At 38.0% G+C, this 24,822-nt stretch overlaps 2 protein-coding genes across 9 annotated transcripts in view; one reads left to right on the top strand and one right to left on the bottom strand.

Annotated features, from left to right (window-relative positions):
- Nucleotides 1–1,567: 1,567 nt before the first annotated feature.
- Nucleotides 1,568–24,403, bottom strand: NDUFAF5 (NADH:ubiquinone oxidoreductase complex assembly factor 5). Of its 6 annotated transcripts, XM_045529445.1 has the most exons (11): nucleotides 24,136–24,402; nucleotides 21,796–21,836; nucleotides 19,285–19,348; nucleotides 17,251–17,298; nucleotides 15,602–15,705; nucleotides 12,752–12,791; nucleotides 11,598–11,795; nucleotides 9,326–9,386; nucleotides 2,591–2,674; nucleotides 2,153–2,235; nucleotides 1,568–1,679 (listed from the first exon to the last, which is right to left on the bottom strand). In XM_045529445.1, the coding sequence occupies exons 1-11, from the start codon at nucleotides 24,355–24,357 to the stop codon at nucleotides 1,587–1,589; spliced, it is 1,038 nt and encodes a 345-aa protein (XP_045385401.1). In that variant the 5' UTR covers nucleotides 24,358–24,402; the 3' UTR covers nucleotides 1,568–1,586. The 6 variants fall into 6 exon arrangements, 5 of the variants coding, with proteins under 5 accessions (XP_045385401.1, XP_045385402.1, XP_045385404.1 ...); XR_006729639.1 differs by lacking the exons at nucleotides 1,568–1,679; nucleotides 2,153–2,235 and adding an exon at nucleotides 4,722–4,819 and having other exon boundaries at nucleotides 2,590–2,674; nucleotides 24,136–24,403; XM_045529446.1 differs by lacking the exons at nucleotides 15,602–15,705; nucleotides 19,285–19,348.
- ESF1 (ESF1 nucleolar pre-rRNA processing protein homolog) overlaps nucleotides 24,072–24,822 on the top strand; it is a 44,897-nt gene continuing 44,146 nt past the window's right edge. The window contains exon 1 of one of the 3 annotated variants that reach the window (XM_045529441.1): nucleotides 24,072–24,559. The gene's annotated coding sequence lies outside the window, so the exon portion shown is untranslated. Of the gene's footprint in view, nucleotides 24,655–24,822 lie in introns of all 3 variants that reach the window. The other 2 variants (XM_045529442.1, XM_045529443.1) reach the window with 2 other exon arrangements.

The raw sequence follows: 24,822 nt of genomic DNA, 5'->3' as shown, positions 1-24,822 counted from the left end.
GATGCTATGTACAGGGTAAGTCAAAGCCTGTACCCATGAGGAACTTGGTGCTCACAGAGTAGAGAGAGGGAAAGAAGGTAGAGGAGAAAAAGGCTAAGAGGAGAGAGAAGCAAAGACTATCATTAATTACTGGAGAGGAGGCTGGAGCCATGCTCAGGTTACATGGAAAGGACAGCAAACAGCTCACTACAGACTGGAAAAATCAGTCTGGGCATTCACTCCTGTTTGCTTCTTAGCCTCCTCCCCACTTCCTTCTTATCACCATCTATATTCTTCACACCTATTCTGTCTGAGCTTGATTATTTCCAAATAATTTTGAACCTTACCAGATGACAATAGGACAGTGAATTTGGATTAGGATAATAGTGCGTAAGGCCTGAAATGACAAAGGAAAGCCTAAAATTAACTGCACATTTGATCACTGTGCAGAAACTTTTATATGTGATTTTGCCTCTATAATTCTTTAAAATGTTTTCTTCTTCCCTAAGGTATAAGGTGGGGCATAAAAACCATGGTGGTTCCACTCAGACTATGGAGGTAAAAAATAAATAAGATCGGAATTCACGTGATTTAAAAAAAGAGGTGAGGAGGAATTCAATAAAGATATATGGTCTTCTAGGCCGGGCGCGGTGGCTCACGCCTGTAATCCTAGCACTCTGGGAGGCCGAGGCAGGTGGATCGCTCAAGGTCAGGAGTTTGAGACCAACCTGAGCAAGAGTGAGACTCCTGTCTCTACTAAAAATAGAAATTATACGGACAACCAAAAATATATATAGAAAAAATTAGCCGAGCATGGTGGCACATGCCTGTAGTCCCAGCTACTTGGGAGGCTGAGGCAGGAGGATCGCTTAAGCCCAGGAGTTTGAGGTTGCTGTGAGCTAGGCTGACGCCATGGCACTCACTCTAGACCGGGCAACAGAGTGAGACTCTGTCTCAAAAAAAAAAAAAAAAAAAAAGATATATGGTCTTCTAAAGTCCAAAACTACACAATAGCTCTGGAGAGAAAGTACCGAATCATCTGTTCCTCTTTGAGGCAAAGATGACACCATGACAAATAAAATTCTGGCTTAAGTACATTTGATAAATAAAATTTGACTTTTGTGACTTATAGTAGTAATTATATAAAGTCTATGTTTTCACTCTAAATGAGCCAGAACTATACAGAACCTACCAACTTGTTCTTCCCTTCATCTCCATAGCTATGGTCTTCTCACAGAAATAACAAAGGACTAGAAAGAGAAAAAGGTACAAAATATCAACATGAATAATGTTTTCTCATCAAGTTAGATGTTTATATGTGAGCATATTTGTGAATTTTTCAGGGAAATATTTTCTTTGCGTTTAGGCTGAATCTGTAAACAAGCACCCAAATCACTAGCTAACAGCATCCTTATGAAAACAGAAACAATGTGAAACTGAAATGATTACTAAATATAGATGTGGTATTAGGTTATTCCAATTATTTGCAAAGTCTATTAGAGTAAGTAGCTTATAGAGTGTTTCTTGCCTCAAAATTCAATAATTTTAGATGTGAAAGCTATCCATTTTCTGATGAAAATTCTGGACATTAACATTGAATAAAATATTTATTGTGATTTTTTCCCCTGTGACATAAGATTGTTTATTTTTCCTAGCTCTCCAAATGACACAGTTGCAGAACCTCTTTCAGCTGGTCTTGCCTGAAAATAATGATAAAGATTAAAGATGTTAGAAATAGATAGATACAGCCCTGATTAAACCCCTTAATGTTGTCTTATATTTTAAAAAAAAAACTGGGTAGGTGCAGTGGCTCACGCCTGTAAACCTAGCACTTTAAGAGGTCAGGGTGGGAAGATTGCTTGAGGTTAATAGTTCAAGACCAGCCTGAGCCACATAGCGAGAGCCTGTCTCTACAAAAAATAAAAAAAAATTGTCTGGGCATGATGCTGCTCCTGTAGTCCGAGCTACTTGGGAGGCTGAGGTGGGAGGATTGCTTGAGCCCAGGCATTCAAAGTTGCAGTGAGTTCTGATTACACCAACCCACTCCAGCCTATCTCTAAAAAAAATTTAAAAATTAAAAAAAACCCTCACCCTAAGTTAATAAACAATAATTAAAAAAACTCCACAGAAACATGAACCTACTAAGAAAAATGATCTGTCTTAATAATGTTACCTGTGAATCATGATATTTCCATCCTATCATGTAATAAATCTGGTATGTGGCAGGAACTGAACCATCTTCATTTCTGTACATTTCTATAAAGACCAACGATAATAGTTAAAGTCTGAAAAAAATGCAAGTAGGAAAAAAAATCTGCTCAATAAAATTCATGTCCTCCAAAGAGAAATAGGTATGAGGATACTTGCAGGAATCTGACAACCCTTTACATGAAAAATTCTTAATAACAAGAGGCTGAATAGGAAGGACATAAGAAATGCTGTCTGGAAAAAGAGCTACAGGATCTGTGTTTTGAGAGGAAAAGACATGAAGTCTGATGGAGCCTTAATGGGAAAGGACTCTCGTTAAGGAGAATGTTAAGGGAATCAACATGACACAGCACAGATTCCTCAGTGAGGCTCTGGTGGAAAGGAGGGGTCACAGCTCCCTTACCTCTGTACACTGCCGCAGCCGCCAGCATTGTGTCTCGGTGCAGCAGGGCTTTTCTGTTCCAAGAGCAGTTACTCTCACCCATACCTAAAAATACAACACTACAGGCAGTTTGAGATAATACAGCAAACGACCCTCAGCAGCTCAGTATCACAGATTTAACCCCATCCCATCCAATAGTTCACCTGTTCCCATTCTCTAATAGGCATGTAAACTAACCGAAATCTTGCTTCACTTTCAGATTATAGCTAGGCTTCTTAGTAATTCTGAAGCAAAATAACTTGAAGCTTCATGGATACTAAGACAGGTGAAGTCGAATTTCAGAATGCAAGGCCCACAATGCTTTACTTGCCAGCAATGGTCTAAAGTAAGCCAGCTGGTCAAAATCAAGGTGACTGGCTCCCCCAGGTGAGTTGTCAGTAGTTGGCAAGTGCCTTTCTAAGGATGCCACATTTTATGCCCCTTTAGCTGTTCTTTGAAGGACAGGCCAGTGTCACAATGCCTCACTCCTCCTAAGCCATAAATTTAAGTGTGACTGTGAAACTTGGAAGAGGGCTTGGAGACTCATTAGACAGTACCAAAGCTACTATGTGTTCTCAGATTTTACAATGTTTTACTACTCCCAGATTAGGAAAGAATTATGTGTATTATTTTCAGAGGCACTTCTTTTAATGTTTTAAAATTCATTTTTAGACTTGTTTCCTTCGAGTTGATGGTTAAAAGTTAGGATAAATATTATTCTACTGTTCAATAAAAATTAATGTATATTTGATGTTTCTTTATGCAAATACTTAAAATTACATTGAAAAGGCACATTCCAGTCTGTTAAATTAAAAGAATTTCAAAAATAAAAATTCTTTATATGTATTCTCTGTATTAAAGTGTACTACATGATCAAGTGTCAGTTTCTTAGTTTTGTTTTTCTACTTCCACAAATTAAAAAACAAATATCAACTCTCCAATATCAGTACTCTTCAACAGTTTAAATATAATAATCTACCAAATTTTCAAAGGCTTTATTAAAAACAACCAATTAGCAGCAATAACAAAATCTATTTTTTCTCTTCAATCCCAAAGGTTCCTATTATTCCCTAAAATAATGACTCTGTGACACTAAAATCAATGTCCCCTATCCTGTGAGTATGACAGCCCCAATTCATGAGGAATAGACTCAAACTAGTAGATGAATCATCAAGAAAAAGGTGGATCATACTCTTCTGTCAGGAAGCAGCTGGACAACGTCAAACCAAACACCCTGGCTCTCCAAAGTAGCCAGACAAGATGGTCTGTAAAGTTTCTAGTGCTAATGTTTTAGACCCACTACATAACCTAATTTAAAAACATTCTCCTACATAGCAAGTATCAACCACATCAAGTGATCAGAGGTAAACTGGGACTCACACTAGAAGAGTTTGTTGCTGATAACAGGTGTGGTGCTCTTATTTGTGCTCAACTGCCTGCTGCTATGGCTTACTTATGCATTAGACACAGACTACACCAGTGGAAAACAAATTTAATTTTTTAATATAAATATATGATGTACTAGAAATTCTAAAATGCCTGCTAAACAAACAATATTAGGATATATTAATTAAGATTAGTAGGCATAACACTCTCGGAAGGGCTGACCTAGGTCAGCCATACAGAAATGTAAGAGCACTACCGTATGCACAGGAGGTAACTGGGCAACAGTCCACCTTTCCCTCACAGAGAAGTGCCCCCGCCCCCCCAAACAGAACTTCCCTTCTCCTGAGGAAGCAGTGTGACGTGGGGGAAACAGTCTGGACTCTGAGATCATAATCCCAGTTTTAACTCTTACGTGACCTGGGGCAAAGTCATTCAACTTCTGTTAAACTCCAATTTTATCATCTTCAAAACGGAATGATGACACTTCCTAATACATTACGGGAGACCTTTACTGAAGACCACCTAGAAAATCTGGGACTTCAGGACTTCTGACCGGCTCTGGGCTTTGGGATAACAAAAATATCTGGCCAGCAGGTAACTGTTTAAGACTCTCACAGTGTTTTTAAGGTTAAGTTCAACCACTTATTAAAAAAACTCCTAATTTATTAATATTACAGTTTACTAGGAACAATACTGAGTATTGTCTAAAAAAAATAACTGAACTTACCTTAAAACCACTGTGAAAGCCTTGAAAATTTCTCATGCATTCGTCAGCTGATATGCAACTTGTTTTGTAAAACTAGGTCAACATTCTGGACTTTTTTCCTGTGAATTAATAATAGCAGCTTTTTAAATGAGACACACCACAACCATCAAGAAAAAGTATACTACAAATGTAAAATACCAAAAACGAATTTGAAAGTAACAGTCTTCCAGTTGGCAAAGCAGCACACCTGGAAGTCTCCCAAGTTCTTCTCCCTCCTCCGCTCATCCCATGATCACCCTTCTTCCCAACCCACCCGCCTCTGACTTTTCCCGTGGTAGAGTGGTGGAGATTTCAGGACACAAATCAGGCTGCTTGACTAAATTTAAATACTGGCTCTACCACTTATTAACTACATCATCTTGGACAAGTTACTTAACTTTGCTCTGTGCCTCAGTTCCCTTCTATATAACAAGACAAATTAGCCATGGTAGCTCTAGTCTTACCTTCCTCATAAACTATGCCTCATAAACAATGCTGGAAGGTGAGATTTCTAACATACCAATCGATCTGATTGTCTCCCCTCTGTGCAAAATTCTTCCACGACACTACAGAGCTCACCTGAAAAAACCCAGAGGCCTCTGATTCTGTCATTTCCCATAATCTCCCCATTCTACATACTCAAGCAATACTGAATTACTGTAAATTTCCCTCATCAGGAGAGTGAAGGATGTACGTATCCCACTTACACCTCCACGATTTTACATTGGCCATTTCCTCAGTGTGGAATGTAATGCCCACCCCCATAAACCTGAACCCACCCCTTCATTCTCCTGGCAAACTCATTTTAGCTTAGGTGCTGTCTCTTCTGCAAAAGCATCTCTGACTCCCTAAGCAGATTTAAGGACTTTTTCTCTTGTGTTTCTCCATGTACTTTAAAAAAACAATGATCTCATTCTGCAGTTGAATGCAAATATCTATCTTTGTGTGTCTCTTCCTCTCTACTAGAACAGAAGCTCCCTGAGACCAGAACTATGTATTTACACCACTGGCTCAGTGGTTGGCACTTGGTAGATGCTCAATAAATAGTGGATGAATATAAAAATCAACCAGTTAATATTTATATCTACTTTGTTAAAATATTACTTTGACATGTTATCTTTAAATAATTCCTCTTAATTCTCCTAATGATAAGAGATATTGAAGACAAAAATGCATTTCTGTAAATGACTTTAAAGTGAAAATGAAAAGCACTGGCAAAGCTTCTCAAACGTAAAGGTAATCATGAGAGCCTGAATGAGAACTCATCAGCCCACCACTATCTCTCAGGCCTTTGATACAGGTGCTGGGGGCAGTGCTTGGGAAGGGAGTCGTATTATTGATCCTCTGTCATCTTGGGCACGCATGCGACAGGCTGCTAATCTATTACATCATAATGAATGGAAAGTGACTACAACGACACATTTCAGCTACACATCTTTCCCCTGTAAAGCTGACAGAAGTTTCATACATTCTCAGAGGACACTGGACAATGGGCAAGACGAACTTTGTTACAAATGGGCAACTCCAAGAAGCAATAGGGTCAATTAAGAGAGCACCAGAGCAGGAGTCAACAAGGCAGGAGTCGGGCACCTAATTCTGCCACAAACAGGCAAGTAGTTCTCTTTGGGCCTAATCTTTCTCACATGTAATACAGGAAAGTAAGTGCAGCAATGCTCGCGAAAAACCTCATAAATCTGTAAATAAAGACCAGACACTAACTTTTATAATCCTCTTATTTTAAATCATCTAACAATTTTTCACGAGCCAGATTAAGGCTCCCCTAGCTTCACAGAACATACGTTTAACCCCTCCAGCTTCCCCCACTCATCAAAACTATGGCATCTGTGTAAAAAAACAAACGAAACTCACAAATTCTCACAAAGGAGGCAAGCTGAAGCTCTCTTTTGAGAATCACCTCTCCAGTATCCCTTTCAAGTAACAGACGCTTTTGCATTCGGAGCTGGATCTGTGTCCTTGGTACTCCTCAAAGCCTCCTACAGGCCGTTACTTCCCAGCCTATCTAGCACCCTCACCCTGAGGCCCAGACCACTTGGCTGTTACCTTCCCCCACTCCTGCTTGCTGTCAGACATCAGGCTAGTCACTCCTCTCCTTCACTGAAGGCTTTGGCACCTGGCCGGGTTTACCCTACATCCCCAGTTCTGCCACCACCCTGGGTGACTTTGATGTTAGTAACCATCAAGTTAAGATTTTTTAATTTCACTTCTAATGAACTTCTCCATCACTCCATCTCTGCCTCTGTGACAAGTTCCAGACCAAGTTATCACTTGTAACTGCCTTACTTCCAAAATCATCAAACATCCCATTTTCTGCTCATATCCTCCTGTCCTTCCAGTATGTTCAGGTACTTCAACCATGACTATTCTCTGACCATCTTGGGATCGCCTGTGCTTGGCTGCTCTACTTTCTCCCACTTCATCAGCTCACTGTTTTTTTCCCCACTTCCCTCTTATTCCAGCATAGATTCTTCCAATTACACTCTTAGAACTATTCTTTGCCTTTGTCTTTTTGTCACTTTCAACTAGCAAACTCCAATCAAACTAACCCAACTATCTGCTTTTTTGTGCCTCGCTTTGAGCTGTGAACTACTGTTGATGTGTCTTACCAACTCAAATGCACCATTCAAATTCTTTAACTTTTCCCTGGTCAATTCACTTTCCCATTCTCTAAAATGACTACTTCAAATCATCTCCACTCAATTCTCAAACCTCTGACCGTATCATTCTCAGCATATGAAATTGCTTCCTGTTTGACAAAGAAAACAGACCCATGGGATGGGAACTTCCTGCTACCAAACATAAACATCTGGGGTCCATTGGCACTGCTCTCCTCCCTTCCTTCTATAAATCTGCTTCTCCTCTTGTCCAAGGTCAACCCCTCTGCTGGCCTCTACCTTCTCAGGTACCTGAATCATCAATTATTGCTTCTCTTTCTTCTAGAGTCACCCTTCTATGGAAGCACTTGGATTCTCCCAGTCAGCAGTTACATAAATTCAAGTCTTAAGACAAAACAAAATACGGAACCTCATCCCATCTCTTATTCTCCTCCTCTCTTCTGAGACCTGTAACCTCTCCATCTCTCACCTCTTCTTCACAGCCAAACTTCTAGAGAGAACAGCATACATTTGCTGTCTCACCTGCTACTTACTCTTTAACTTACTCCCAGTATTCTCCTTCCCTCACTCCAACAAAAGAACTCTACCAAGGTCACCAATAATTTTCTGTTCCTAAATCTAATGGACTTTCTGCTCAGTTTGTATTTTGCTTTTGATGCTTCTGGGTGCTCCCTTTGTTTTCAAACACCATTCCCTTGGTTCAGGCAATTCTACACTTCTCTAATGTTTCTTCTGAACACCTGGCTGGCTATTCATTCTCAGTCTCCTTGCAGGCTCATCCTTCTTCTAACCAGTAAGTATACAGTAGGTTCCTAAAGGCTCAGTACCAAACTACTTTCTTTGCTCACTCCATGCTCTTGCCATAGGTAACTGTTTCAAACACCACCTATTCACAAATGACTCACAGCTTTTTAACCAGGCCAGTAGCCTCCTCTGAGCTACATCTCCCTATACCCAAATGTCTACTTCACATCTCCTCTTAGATATTCCAAAAGCACTTCAAACCCAATGTATCCAAATGTGACCTCAAGAACTGTCCCTGTCCAAACTTGGTCGTCTTCTACTGTTTCCTCTATCAATAAAGGACATCATATATCTGGTTATGTGAGCTAGAAACTCAGCAGTAATGCTTGCAATGTCTCTCTCCTTCATCTGCTGACATCTAATTCACCAGTAACAACTGTCAAATTTACCTCCTAAATATCTCTGGAATGCATTCATTTCTCTTCATCTCCATTTGCCTTAGTCCATACATCCTCAAGGGCCATTTTAAGATAAGGACAAACAATTGTAACAAGGCCAGTAAGGGCCTGCTGTGTGATCTCTGACCCTCATTGACCCACCAACGTCATCACTTAACTTTCTTTCTTACTCCCAGTACTCCAGCCAAAATGCCCTTCTTTCAGTTCTTGCCATAGGCTTTTGCATATACTGTTCTCCTTGCCTGGGACTCACTTCCCTGCCCTTTCCACATAATTAACTCATCTTTATTTTTTTAGAGCACAGCTCAATTGCCACTTCCTCAGACAAGACTTCTTTAAGTCTGTCAGAGCAGGACCTAGCCCCCTGACAAAAGCCCACTCCTAAACTAACCCAACTCTCCGTTTTCTTGTGCCTGGACCTCAGCTGCCAACTGTGGCTGGAGAAAGTCACCTATATGTTCTACCATCCTCAGGTGCACTCTTTACGAAAGTCCCGCCATCCTTTCATAAGCAGTCATTGCACTATATACCTCTACTTCGTAGCACTGACCACAGTTCTGATTTAACACTTATCTTTGTAACACCTGCCTGGTGTGTCTGCCTCCTCCATTTTATATGATGAGCTCCACGAAGACAGTCTGTTTTCTCCTCACCAATGGATTCTTTGTGCTTAGCCCCACTGTCTGCCATAAAGTTGGCTCTCAAAATATGTCTCTCAAATGGAGTCTAAAAATTCTTTAAAATGCCTTACCTTGTAAGTCTTCCATCAACTCAAACATTCCAGGATAGTTAACTTGAATTTCATCGGTGTCCTATTTAAAAAGAAAAAGGAATATTCACTTGACATTCATCATAAAAAAACCAGATTTGAAAAGGTATCATAAAAGATTATCTAGAACAAATCTCTCATGGTAAACAGGAAATCTTCCTTACAATATTCTTCACAGATGTCATCTGGTTTATGCTTGATTTACGAAGATCTCAAATTGCTGATTAAATATTCTCCATTGTGAGAGAGATCTTCCTAAAACTCCATCAACTGGTTCTAGTTCTCTCCTTGCAAACAACACAGCATAAGTCTATGCTGTACTCTACAAGCCATTAACCTCTTCTCCAACTCTTTGAAAACTCTTCCAGGACACCATAGTTTTTTGGAGGGGGGAGCTAGTCTTCTAGACAAAATTTATAGATCCTTACATGTTCTGGCTACACTTCCCTGGACACAGTTAATATCAATCTTTCTTAAAATGTGGCACCCAGAATCAAGCCAAATATGGCCATCTCCTAAGATATTTTCATTCTGCTTCTGGTAATGCAGCCAATACTGCACTGGCTTGTTTAGGAAATGAGCACACTACTGGCCCATGCAGAGTTTATTTCTCAAATGAACTACTGGGCAATGACCGCCCCTGCTTTCTGAACCTTGATGCAGGAGTTATTTTTGGTACAGTGGCAGAGACCACTGGTGCTCTCCAAATATCCAGACGTATCTCAGACATTTCTTCTGGCCGAAAAAAGAAGGGCAAGGTAGTAAAGAGCTAGTGAGCCTTTTCCATGACGTCTTTGGCTGTGATGTCCTTAAACGACACATGGCCAGACAGCAGAGCTACAAGATGGAGATGCGTTGTCCAACTGGCATGTGGTTGTGATGTGATAAAATTGTATTGTGTTAAACACTAAATGTAGAAATTTGTATTGGAAACTAGCCCTAAATAAATCTAAATGTCATTAATAGAGGACTGCTTAAATAAAGATTATCTATTCAAGAAAATACTATATAGCTGTTAAAAAAGAATCAGGTAGATGTATGTCTACAGTAGAAAATCTCCAAGATACGTTATTGACTGAAAAAAAAAAAACAACGGAGGGCATATAGAAAAAAGCAAGAGTGTATATATTATTGCATGTGTGGGTTTAAATAATTTAACTGTATTCTGGTCTATGAGAAAAAAATTTGTTTGGGAAGGATGTACATATAGGATAGTTAACAAATCTCTGGGGAGGGGAACGGGATGTCAGAAGTCAGGAGGAGGAGACTTTTCACTTTACATTTTGCTCTGTATCTCATTCTTTCTCTATATACATTTTACTCCACTTTATCCTTTCTTTCTCTTTTTTTTTTAAACACATGCATGGATCATGGTATGTGTAAGCGTTTTAATAAGACTATCTCTGACTAGTGAGATCATGACCATTTCATCTATATACTTTTCTACATTAACAAGCTACAGTATTTTTAAAGAGACCCTGAGCATCTACCATGGTACAGGCACTTCAAACCCTTTATCTTATTTACTACTCACCTGAGGTAAGTAACACATGTTCATTTCCAAAAGAAATAAATGCTCAAAAAGGTGAAGTAAATTACCCAAATTGCTCTAGCTAGTAAACGGGTAGGGTAAGGACACAAGTTACTCCCATTGGACACCAATGCCTTATCCCATCACTGTACCATGCTGACTTCATGGTTCTTCTGCACTGACTGCCTATGGGTCTTCTTTCAAGCCCTAATGGAGTAGATCACCTGGTTCTACCTTCTCTAACCTTGATCTAACCCTAGGCCTTGAGAATGCGCATTCTCTCATTTCTGCTTCATATGGCATTGTTTCAAATGAGGGCTGGTGGTGGTAGTAACACTATAAATGCCCCTGTGTATCCCCTTTTATTCTATCATCTGAAACATTCTAACTCCCATATTACACCTAACTCTGGATTGGAGGATTTGAATGGAGTAGTATGTTTAGAAAACTGTCTCCTTGTTAACTATGGTATATTTTTTTGAGCTACTTTTTCAGGTAACCAATACTAAAAATTTCTACATTCCTACCTTGTGTCAATTAAGATGCATTTATATAAACTAAACATGTTAAATAATAGCTTTTCCCTTAAAAAAGAAAAAAGACAGAAAGTGCCAAAATCTTTCCACAAAACCATGAATATGTACAGTTTTCTATCTTTACAATGAAAAGAAGTTGTTTCTGAACTGTGTTATTAATGGGTTACTTGATTCTCTTGATAGTTACCACAGTCAGAGTATTAAAGCCAGCTCTCCCAAGCAGATGTCCTAAGTCATTGATGGCAGTGAAAGGAGAAATGTGTGGAGAAAATCCTCCTTCCCTTTCTGTTTCTGCTAACTGTAAGGAACACCGAAGTTCATAGAGTGTGTCGCCTCCAAACATTGCACCAATAAATACTCCATCTGGTTTTAAAACATAATGAATCTGTAATAAATACAAGACAACAAAACTATTCAAAAATGTATACATATAAATGTTAAAAAGAATAAATACATAGTGTCTAAATTAACATTTTATGACTATATTCTTATTTTGCCAAATTAATACTCAGATAATTTAGTAAATAACATCTAAGGCAACTGTCAGAAAGTCATTGCTGCATAATGTAGTTATAAACATAGAACTATATATTCACTAACTCCAAATTTCTTAACCTAGCACTCAAATCCTCCTAAATCTGTTTCCAATACAGTATACCTCATCTTCTAGCACTATACTAATCCTCCCAACAGGTTTTCTCTTTGCTCCTTCAAGCTAATGAGGCTCTTCTACCTGCCCACTTATCTTGTGATTCTGCCTTCCTAATCCAAATCTTACTTACTCTCTAAGGCTCTGTTCAAGTACTTCTTCCCTCTTGAAGCTTTTCTAGGTCACTCCAAGCCATAGTGATGTCTTTCTCTTCTTTGAACACATGCTTTTTATCTACCGCTCATGTGTTCACTGATAAATGTCAATCAGCAAAAATTTACCTAGCATCCTCTGAGTATATGGCATAGAGAAGATACAAATATAAATAAGCAGGTTTCTACCCACAAAAAGTTTATAGGCAATTACAGGAAAGAAGAAATCTACACAGAAAATGTCTTATGATATCAATATTATTTTGCACAGTTACTAAGCTTTCAATATGTTTAAAATTTACCTCTTTAATAAGATATCTTAAATTCTTGAGAAGAGTCAGTGAATATACTTAATGTACTTCTTAATATGCCAAATGGCACCAGGTACACCTGGCCCACAGAAAATAATAAATACTTAATTTGATTCCATTCTCCAATTGTCATACCCATAAGAAAATAGTTTGTAAAAACAGAAACATCTTTAAGTTCCCAATAATAAAAAAAAGCCCACAGGATAGTCAAATTAATATGTTTTCTTACCTGTTCAAGTGCTCTAGGAAGGTCATTTACCCAGTGCAAACTAAAATATGAAAACATATTTATTTTAGCTTAATTAGTATAATTAGTATTATTATCAATAATGATGAGTCACAAAAAAGGTGTTAATTTTGAAGTTTGAAATCACATATCAAAATTCACTGAGTGCTTTCATGAAAGTTTTAAAATGATAAATATTTGTAAGGGGAAAACCTTTCTGTCACACTAGAAAATTCCCCATGTCAATACATTACTTTGCTTAAACAAAAATATCTGATATAATTATCTGTATTTTATTATTTTTTATTATCAGTGATTATTCTTCATCACTGAATAAATGTAAAAGTCATTTCTATTCAGGCATTTTATCTAAACAGTGCCATTCTGACACCTTATTTGTAGAAAGTAGTAAAAATAAGCACCTGATAACATGTTCAATTAAATCAAACAATTAAGCTAGAGAAATAAAGTATTCTTAGTCATACTTTCCTACAAAAAAATAAAATTCATCCACAGACCCAAAATTTTCCCAAGGCAAATAGTGTTATTCACCAAAAGCTTAATTCTGTGAATTTTCTGATAAATAACATCTTACTTTTTACCATTTAAAAAACTGTATTATTATTATTTTTTAGAGCAGTTTTAGGCTCACAGCAAAATTGAAAGGAAGGTACAGAGATTTCCCACATACCCCTATCCCCACACATGCACAGCCTCTCCCATTACCAACATCCCTCACCAGAGTGGACATTTGTATAACTGATGAACCCACACTGACACATCATTATCACCCAAAATCCACAGATTACATAGTGGTTCACTCTTGGTGCTGTATATTCTATGGGTTTGGACAAATGTATACCATGTACCCATCATTATAGTAGTATCATACAGAATAGCTTCACTGCCCTAAAAATCCTCTGTACGTCCCCCAACCCCAGCAATCACTGATCTTTACTGTCTCCAGAGTTTTGCCTTTTCCAGAATGTCACACAGTTGAAATCATGCAATGTGTAGCCTTTTCATATTAGTTTCTTTCATTTGGTATACATTTAAGTTTCCTCCATATCTTTTCATGCCTTGACAGCGTATTTCCTTTTAGCACTGAATAATATTCCATTGTTCAGAAACACCATAGTTTATCCATTCACCTACTGAAGGACATCCTGGTTGCTTCCAAGCTTTGGCAATTATGAATAAAGCTGCTACAAACATTCATGTGCAGGTTTTTGTGTGAACACGTTTCCATCTCCTTCTGGTGCATGATTGCTGGATAGCATGGTAAAAGCATGTTTGGTTTTGTAGGAAACTGCCAAACTGTCTTCCAAAGTGCCTGTACCATTTTGCACTCTCACCAGCAACGAAAGAGAGTTCTCCTTGCTCCACATCCTTGCCACCATTTGGGGTTGTCAGTGCTCTGGATTTTGGCCATTCTAACAGGTGTGTAGTATACTCCATATTTCTAAGGTGACAAAAAAACCCCCAAAACCAGAGCTCTATGTACTTAATAAACCTCTTTAATTTTCTTTTGACTCTATTTACTCTCTCCCAAAGTACAGTTATGAGTGACAGCAAAAATCATATCCTCAGTCTCTGCAGAGTACAATCACACTTCCTGGTAGAGTTGGCACCCTCTTATGCTGAGTTCCAGGACAGAACTGAGTACCCATTTCAAACCATAAGCTCACATTTACCTTTCCTAATGCTTTCCAACAATTACTAGACACCTTAAAAACTAAGGAGGTAAGTTCTCTTATACTTATAGGAAAACTGAAAGCAATGGAATTAGTTACCTGCAAATATCAAGCAGATAAGCTAATGTTGAAACTTCAGTCCTTACTCCCTACCCAGGGCTCTTTCCCTTAGACCAAGGCCCTGAACGTTTTTCATTTCATGACAGAATGTAAGTACTTTCTAAATTTGTTCAGCACATCTAAAAAAGCAGGAAAGAAGTTCAAAACTCACTGAAGAAAACATCAAGGGTGACCAGTTCTCCCAGTTTGCTTGGGATGGAGGGGTTTCCCAGGACATTGGATTTTTAGTACTCAAAGTGGCAAAGTCTTACGAAAACCATGATGATTGTTTGCCCTAAAAGCAGCTGTGAAAAGGACTGGATTGGACATGGAGAGTGTCCATGTTCAATCTCTGAAAGAAAATCTATTTGACTGTAAGAAGATAGGAAAAATAAGATACCACAGAGAATATGTTTTTTCTGTTAGACTCTGAGTTCTTTGAGGACAGGATCCCTGTCTGAATTCATTCTTATATTCCCCCAAAGCATCTAGCTCAGTGCCTTGTATATTATAACCTATTCAATAAATATTTACAATACATATTTGTGTAATAAATGTAGAAGAACATGGTAAAAAACACAAAGGGAAAAAAGTAACCTTGAGGATTATATTTCTGTGCAGAACAAGAATGAAAGTTGAAGGAAATACTAGCTTTCTCATATTTGCTAGAATGAGTTATGATAAGGGTACTCTAGCATTTGAATACTGGAGCAAGTATACTCTTTTAAACTCTTGCCCCATCAATAGCAATTCCAAAATACCAAGTTGCATGAGGGATGAAAACTCTTCTCTCACAGATGAATTTTAACAAGTTGTGGAAAGTTGGGGGGAAAAAATGAGGTACTAAATCATATTATCTACACCAGGGAGCACAGAATAATTCTTCACCATAGAAATCTTATAGTTCATAAACCAAGATGACTGGTGTGTGATTTTAAAAAAAGTTATTAAGAATTTATTCCATTATCTATTTTCTTTATCATGTAATAGTAAAACTTTATGGCATAAATTATCTATTTATAATATATGTATTTTTTAAAAGTAGAAATGGATTACCAACCTTAAACTGCTAACAACCAGGTCAAATGTATTTTCTCGGAAGGGAAGGAACTCTTCATCAGCTAAAACACTGACAGTGGGAATTTCTGTTTCTAAGGAATTTTTCTAATGGTAAAAAATAAAAGATCAAAACCACATTTATACAGAATCTCAATTACCAACACAGTCATTGTCGAATTGGAGTTAATGTTACATTTACTTGGCAGTTTCTACTCCTCCCCCAAGAGGTGGCACAAAGAAGGCACTGAAAAAACATTTCTTAAATGACTCGTAAGATCAGCCAGAAAAACGGACTAGCTAGTTGGAAAAACATAAACAGGATACCCATCTCACACCCAAACAAATCTCACAAGGCTGAAGGTTTCAGTGGAATAACTGAAGAATTAGATGAAAATATCGGTGAACATTTTTCTATTCTTAGACAAAAAAGCCTAAATAGACCTGACTGAAAAGCCAGAAAATGTAAAGGAAAAGATTGATATATTTGATGATAAACTAATAAACAACATTTGAAAAGCAATAAATAATGTAAACAACTGGAGAAATTATTTACAACATATATGATGAAATATTAATATTCCTAAAAAACAAGCTCTTACAAATCACCTACAATAAGAATACACAAAGGCTGTAAGTAGATAAAGTATAAAATACAGGCACATCACAAAATTATTAAAAAATTCACAAGTTAAGAAATACCAATAGCCAAATACCAACAGCTAAAAGGTGTCAACAGTTGTTCCGCTGTACTAGTAAGCAAAGAAATGTAAGTAAAAATAACAATGAAATTCTACTTTCTGCCCATCAGATTGACAAAGACAAAATGACTGGTCCAGTGTTGCCAACGACAAGGAGAAAAAAGTACTTTCCTATGTCCTTGTTCAATCTTTCTAAAGGCAGTCTGAAGATGTGTATCAAAAAACTTAAAATGAACATCAATGAATCCATAGATTCCACCGCCAGGAATTGATACCCAGGGATAAAAATCAATCAAACATACAAAGTTGTTTTGCATAAGTATGTTCATTGTGATGTTCGTTATTGAGAAACTAGAAATACAACTGCTCTTCAATAGAAAGTTGGCTAAATAAACCATGGAATATTCATGTATTAGAATACCATGTAACCATCTAAAAAGATTGTACACACATAAACAGTATTCATTGACATAAAAGAATGATGTTCTCTAAGAAATATGGAATGTTAGCATAATACTGTTCATATAAAATTGTGTAGGGGGAGACAGATGTCTGCAAAGGTGGAGACCAAATGTCACCACTGGTTGCTGCCTCAGTGGTGGGACTAGGGGTGATTTTTCCTTTCTCCTTTGTATTTCCTATATTGTATAATTCTTCTTCATGTGTCATATTTGTAATAAAAAATAAAGCTATTTTCAGTTTTTAAATTTTTAATTTAATTTAATTTTTTATTTTTTTATAGAGACAGAGTTTCACTATGTTACACAGGCTGGTCTGGAACTCCTGGCCTCAAGGGATCCTCCTGCCTCAGCATCCCAGAATGCTAGGATTATAGGCATGAGCCATCATACCTGGCTGCTATTCTCATTTTGAAGGAAATAAAAATAAAGAAATAAAGAAGTAAAAATCATATCAGTAGATCAAAAACCAACAGTGTTAAAAAGTTACCTACCAAAGCATTTTCTGCAATGTCGGTTTGGAAAAATTTTCCAACAGTTTCCTGAAATGGAATAATTAAAGCTGATCAGATGACACAAAAAGAAACAAATAAATAAGCCCAGTAACAAATACAATAATTGTTGAAATTTCTAAAGAAGAAAGTGTTAACATAGATTCATTTTCACTTTTACAAGGGTATTTTTCTGCATAACACCAGAATGGTACATAAACACCTTTAATAACATATATTAAGTTATACATGCAACAGTTATTTAATAAATCTTCACTATATTTTCTAGGTACTAGGATTTAGTAGTGAACAAAAGTGAGCAAGTCCAGTAAGAGAAGATAGATGTCAAATAAACATACATTGAGGGCTAATAAGCCTTAGGGAAACAAATGAAGCAACTAGCCAGCAAAGAGTAGTGGCACTATTTTCTAAAGTAGTCAGGGAGGGGATCTTTGATGAGTGGTCATTTGAGCAAAGACCTGAGAGAGGTGAGGAAGCAAGCCACACAGATACCTTGGGGAAGAGCTCAGAGAGCAAGTGCAATGCAATGTCCTGGCCTATCTGAGACACAGTAAGGAGGCCAGGGTTGCTGAAAAGTAGGGTGTGAGAGGAAGGAGATAAAGTCAGAGACATGATGACGAACCAGATCACTGAGGGCCTTATGGATTAAGACCATTGTCAGTAAGTTAGATGAGAAGCCAACAATTCTGAGCAGAGAGCTGACAAATTGATTTGTGTTTTAAAAGAATTACTTCGTCCTGAAAACTGACTGTTGGGGCCAATACTGCAATAATCTAGGCAAGAAGTGACAGTAGCTTGGACAATATGGTAATGGTGAAGGTGGTAAGAAGTGGCAGAGTTATGGATATATTTTGAAATCCAAGTAAGATTTGCTGATGGATTCGATATAGGAGGGACTCAAGAGGAATAAATAAATATGTTTTTTGGCCTGCCCAACAAAAAGAATGGACATGCCCTGCCCACCATATCCAATCAGTCATAAAGTTTTGTTGATTCTACTAGGTCTCTCTCATACATCCCATCATCTATATTTGCTGTCTCCACATAAGTAGCAGGCCTTTATTTCTCATGCCTGCACCACCTTTAACACAAGCCTCCTAATTGGTCTATTTCTCTATCCTCTCTCTTCTTCAATCATTCTTATACACTATCCCCAAATTAATCTTCCTGCTACATCACTATATCACACCTTACAGCATTCTATCTCTGTGCCTTTCCTCGTGCCATGCCCTGACTTTCACTGCTATGAACCACCAACCTAAAGTCTTTAAAATCCCAGGTCAGATTCTGGACCCTCTGAGAAAGCTTTGGCACATGAACCCCTACTGATTCTTCCTTTCCCTTAACTCATGTTGCACCTAAATGACTCTATCATTTCTGTAGCATTTACTGTTTTATCAATAGTAGGGTTCTGAGAGCCTCACCCCCTTCCCTACCCTGGCCCAAATGTATGTTTTTATCTAAGCAGATTTTATATAGAAATCCCACTTTAAAATCCATGTCCAGCACAGTGTTCTATACATAGGAGCTAAAAGAACAAATGAATGTCTTTAGGGTCTGAATCAGAAAGTGTAAAATAAAATGGTATGAGCATTAATAAAGGCTACTTCCATGTAATCACACAAAGATTTCTAACCAACTGATGAAATTAATATTTTTCTAGCTAAAAAAAATTAGCTTAATCACATTTTCTGTCTGAATTTCAATCTGATTTTTATTGTGAATTATCAAAAATATCTGAACAAAGTGGGAACAAAGAAAAATATATCTCATATAGATTTAAAGAAATTATGTATCAGTAGAAAAACTGTATAAAATGGATTCAGATGAAAAATCACTTTAAGAAAAAAATACTTAAGAAGGGAGAAAACCACCATTGGTTCTACCACTTAAAAAATATTAGCAATTCTGATAAAATTAAAATCTAAATATGATACAAATTAAATTAGGTAAGTCTTTCTTTAAAATTAGCCAATTTTATTTTTCAGAGTTAATAAAGTAATCAAATAAATATACCTTATTCAAATGTTGTGCTATGTAACCTCTTCCACAACCAAGATCCAAGGCAAGGGAGAAATCTCTAGAAAAACAGACAGAAATTATGCTCTGTCTAGAATAATACAGTCCATAAATTAAGAACTAATCTTTCTTAAGTAAAAACACTTTAGTAAAAACTTTAAGCAGTCACATTATCTGCCTTTTCTGCCTCACCTTACAAGCTGTGTCTACCAGAGAGCACACCACATAGAGCAAGTCTGTCTGATCTAGCCATTCACGGGACCTCATAATGAACTAGCTTTCATAAGGTAGCTCCATGATGCATATGCAAAGAACAGATTAAATACGGGTATTTTAATTTAGTAATATACCCAGATAAAACTGAAAAAAAGTTTATGTAAATTAACATGAAAATAATTGACATACTTATTAGGAACTTAATAATTATTTTTATTTCTCGAATTTGTTGAAGCAGCAGAATGCTTAGAAATCAGTGTGAAACACCATGAAGTGCTAATAAGTTAAACTTAAAAAAAAAACAACAAAAACTAAATCATAGCTCATTTTACTGAAAACTTACCAGGTTCAAAGTACTGTACTAAGTGTCCGAAGCTAAGTCAGTCAACCCAAGTACTTCAACTAATAAGCAGCAGTCAAAACTTGAATTTAGTCAGTTTGAATCCCGAACCAGAACTATTATCCTCTATGCTATGCTGACTTCTCTAAATATATCAAGTCATTCTAAATCAGTATAGACATCTAACTGTAGGTCACAGCTTTAAGAAAAATTTAAGACAAGAAAACTTAAAATTTTATGTACTAATAACATTTTTCCTGAAAAATTGGAACAAAGAGTCTCTTTTCAATTTCTGTTAAAATTCTATGTCAAAATTATAGAATACCAGTACATAGATGGAGAAACCCTTGGTGACAGATAACCATTTATTATCTAATGCCCTATATCTTGATGATGAACACAGCAATACGACATAGTTGAGTATACAGACTTTAGAATAAGAAAGACGGAAGTTAAAATTCTGGGCTTGCAATTTGCTGACCCTGTGATAATAGACAAGTGACTTAATCTTGGTGGATCTCAGTTTCCCCATCTGTAAAATGGAAATGCCTGCCTCAGGGTCAGTGAGAGAATTACATGAAATAGTACATGTAAAGTATTTAGCACAGTGTAAATGTTCAACAAGTTAGTTACTAGTTATTATTATCACTGATCATAATACCAGTAGTAAGTGAGCCTTAGATCCCACAAATAAGACACTTGATAATGTGTGGGATTCATTTTTAAAAATCAACAAATGATCAGTGTTGACAATATAAACTACACTTTCGAATGTTAATGCAAGGATATTTAGACTACTATTTTAGTAATTTAATTCCAAAGAGTTAATGTTAAGATATGCTTTCAGCTATAATCATAGATCTCTCCATAGACTTGACTGTGTTTTGCTCAGTACTATGACATATAATAAAAAGATGGTAAAATCCAAACTGATTTGCAAAATTCAGTATTTCATTTATTAAATCATAAACGACCTATAATCCACGTGAATAATTACAGTAGCTATTTTTCAGATCTTTAAAATAATGGAATTAATGAAACAAATGAAATGTGGGTGCCTATCTGCAACTTCAAAATTCATTCATCCCCAGACTCTTTTAAGTAGCAAAGATACATCTAAAATACAATTAAAAGAGTTTGTGATTTTACAAAATTCCCTTTTTTATAGACAAATGTAATAAATTAATCACATCTTGGTCTAATTTAATGGATATCTTTTAAACAAAAGCGCACATAAAGAGTAATTTGCTAATATCACAGGGTAATTCTATTGCAAAACCATTATTTGACTGTGGTTCTCACATTTATTAAGCTTTGATTATGCCTAATATATAGAGCAATGAATCCATCAAGGTTTCAATAATTCTTGATGACAGTGTTCCTTTCTCAAGTTGGCCTGTAATTATATTAATAATTATCACAGAACCCTTATTATCATTAACAATGCCAAAGTCTCACATAACCTGATTGGGGAACAAAGCTAGGTAGATTTCTCTCCTTCACCTTAATTGTAAAACAGTTTGTTAATTTTAAATTTTTAAACCTACGTTTAGTAAATCTTAAAAAAATTCACATAAAAATTCACATGTAGGCAATTCTTTATCTCCATTTTTGGAGCAATCTTTCCATTACTGGCTTTTGGCCAAATACAGTAAGTCAGTCATTCAGGCATGGAGATAGCTATGAGTTTGTGCTTCCACATCCATTACTATTTTTTAAAGCAAAAAAAAGAGAGAGAGAGAGAGAGAGAGAGAGAGAGAGAGAGAGAGAGAGAGAGTGAGTTGCTCTCCCAGACAAGAAAAAAGGAGAGACCTACAGAGTAATTCAAATCACCAATCCTGGTAATAAATTCCTCCAGGTTCTGACATTATAGATATCAAGCTCTCAGCATTTAACCTTTTGAGTTTCCACTCAAAAGTTGGTTGTATTATATTATGGTAATTACCACTTACCTGGTTATGTCATATACACGGTCCGCAATCCGACTTCCAACCTGAAGGATTATAAGAGGGTATACAAGTTAAGATTAGGTTAACAGAATATTCAACAATCCATAGGTTGCTTATATTTCAACATAAGTACTTCCCTTTACCTCTTTTTCTATTTCACCACAGCAACTTTCTTTTCAAATCCTGAATAGGAACATAAATTAAAATATACCCAGGAAACAAATGAGGCAAATTACTTCAGAAGTCAATTTAATGAAATCAAGACTAAACATTCTTAAAAAATATATACACACAAATCTCTTTGGCCTTTACATTCCATACGATATAATATAACAAGGATGAAAAGCAACAGGAATACAGCAGGTACATTATTGTCCACAGACATGAGCATGAGGTATATGAAAGTGAAAAAATTAGCTGAGGTTTATTACAGATCGATATATAAGTGGTCACTTAATAAAACCTATTATTTGATGACTAAAAAATTTTGTGGAACTTCTAAATGAGTAAATAACTTTTTGGAGCAACATTTCCAAGTTAGAAATAGCCAAAACTGAATAAAGTATACCTCCCCCTGCCTTAATTCCAAGTCATAAAGTAGAAAGAAGTCATAAAGTAGATACGACCACTTTTTGCTAGGCCAGCTTCAACTAGCAGGAATAAAGACATGGGAGTCTGATACTCCCTGCATTCTAAGCATTCCCTCATGAACAACCCAGAATTGCTATCAGGACTTGAAAGTTGCAAACACAGACATACTTACTTTTGGGGGGAAAGAGGGTAAGGGAGGCACAAATGTCTTTCCCCAGAGGAGTTCACTTTGTACATCATTCCTAATATGAATAATTTTATTTACTATAAAAAGAACTCACACACTTTATTTCATTTATTCTAGTCCTGAACATTGGCAAGGCCTCAGTCAAGTCGTAAGCCAGGTGCTTTTCTTGGGGAACCGAGGCTAGGAATGCACATCTAAGTACATGACATCACGAACCCTTCATGAGGAAACCAGCAGTGTAGCATGTACACCATGGCTTACAAATAGGATACAGAAAATTTATTGATAGTTTACTTTCTATAACAGACATTACCAGCCTCTGAGCAGTTGTCTCATCTATGGCTTCCTGAGAACACAGTCAATCATCTGATCAGGCCAGTGCTTGCACAGAGCTCTGCTCAAAGTAGGAGCTCAATATATGTTTGTTACGTTGGCTTGAAAGAGCTTGTTATATTTGGCTCCAATTTTGCTCCACTCCTGAAAAAAACATGTACTGAGGCCTGAGCTCGGTGCTGTGCGTCTTGAAAGCAGAAACCCTCAGTCCCTAGTCTACCTGGGCTGAGAGGAAGAGGTCTGTCAGAGAGGCATAGACAAATCAGAGATCTTGATTTCATTTTCCTCAAACATAAATCAGATCATATCACTCTATTGCTAAAAACAAGAGCCTCACATTCTTCTAGAGCAGTGCTGTCCAAAAATAATGAGCCCCACATGTGTAATTTAAAATCTTCTAGTAGCCATATAAGAAAAAGATAAACAGAAATAAGAGAAATTAATTTTAATATATTTTCTTTAACCCAATATATCAAAAACATCACTCCAGCAATCAATTTTTTATATTACTGAGATATTTTACTTCCCTCTTACATTCCAAGTCACTGACATCCAATGTGTATTTTTACACTTACAACACATCTCAGTGGGACTAGTCGGATTTCAAGTGCTCAACAGCCCCATGCGGCCAGCAGCTACCAGACCGGATGGGCAGCGCAGATGGAGAAGAAAATCCAAAGTCCTACCCTGAAAGGCCCTAATGACCTGGGCCCTGCTAACCTCCTGTCCCCCTCTGTCGAGCGTCACTGGAGACCTCCACGAGGTCCTTTCGGCCTCAGGGGCTTTGCTGGTCCTTCTCTTTGCCGACGAGGCTTTTCGCCCCAGATCTTAGCTCGGCTAATGCCTTACTGTCCGCCGGAGCGGCCTCCCCATCGCAGCGGCAGTCACGATACCGCTCCACGTTATTTCTCTCATGTTATTGCTTTACCTGAAATTACGTTGTTGGTCTCCTGTCTGTCTCGCCCCCCTTCCCTCCAGAATGAAAGCCCATGAGGCTAGCAGTCTCATTTTGCCCCGGTCAGAGCTGTAACGCCAGCAGTATTTGCTGCGTTTGTGAACGCAGGCATGCATGGACAGCACGTTACAAATCTCTGAGCCCAGCCCGGCCGTGACGACAGCGGCTCCGGTCAAGGTCAGACAGCGACGCGGCGTCGCTCGGAGCCCGGCGGGCGCTCCCGGGCCCGAAGACGAGGCCTCGGCGCTGCTCCTCCCCGCTGTCCCCGCGGTCTCACCTCCTCCCTCAGGTAGTCAAACTTCGCCGGCTCGGGCTGCCGGGCCGCCCAGTTCTTCTGTTTCCTCTTCAAATCCCGGTCGAAGATATTCAGGGCTCTGGGCGAGGTGCCGCCGGGGATGGAGACACCAGAGGCGACCTTCCTACGGCCAAGGTTCTCCGCGGGGACCCCCGGGGCCCAAGGTCGCCACAGCAGACGCCAGAGCCCGGCGGGCCGCAGCATTTCCACGGGCGGTGCCAATAGCCGGCGCGTTTTTGTCGTGCGCCTGCGCGGTTTCGGCAGCTAAAGCGGAGATCTTCGCAGAGGGAAAAGCGCAAGTAGTTTGGTCCAATTCGCTTGCCATTACGGCGGAGCGCCTCGCGGAGGATTGTGGGCGTAGGCCTCCTCGCGTAAGGAGGGATCCCTCGGAGAGGGTTTCCGGACGGTGAGTAGGGGCGGATCGAGTAGAAGTGGATCGGGGGAAGAGGACCTTCGTTCCGGGGCCCGTCTGGTATTCACCACCTTAGAGGGTGGGACAGGGTGGGTTACGGGGATGAGAACGTGTGTCGGAGGTGAAGTCGTGTGGCCTTCTCTCCTCTGGATAAATCCCTGACTTCTATCGAGTGCTTTCGTTCTAAACATTTACAGTGCACATGCGTTACCTCTGCTAACTGAATGAGGTATACCTGCCTTGTGTGGCTGTTGCGA

This window comes from Lemur catta, chromosome 17 (genome assembly GCF_020740605.2).
Source record: "Lemur catta isolate mLemCat1 chromosome 17, mLemCat1.pri, whole genome shotgun sequence".
Lineage (NCBI taxonomy): Eukaryota > Metazoa > Chordata > Mammalia > Primates > Lemuridae > Lemur > Lemur catta.
This window is presented reverse-complemented; position numbering and strand designations above follow the sequence as displayed.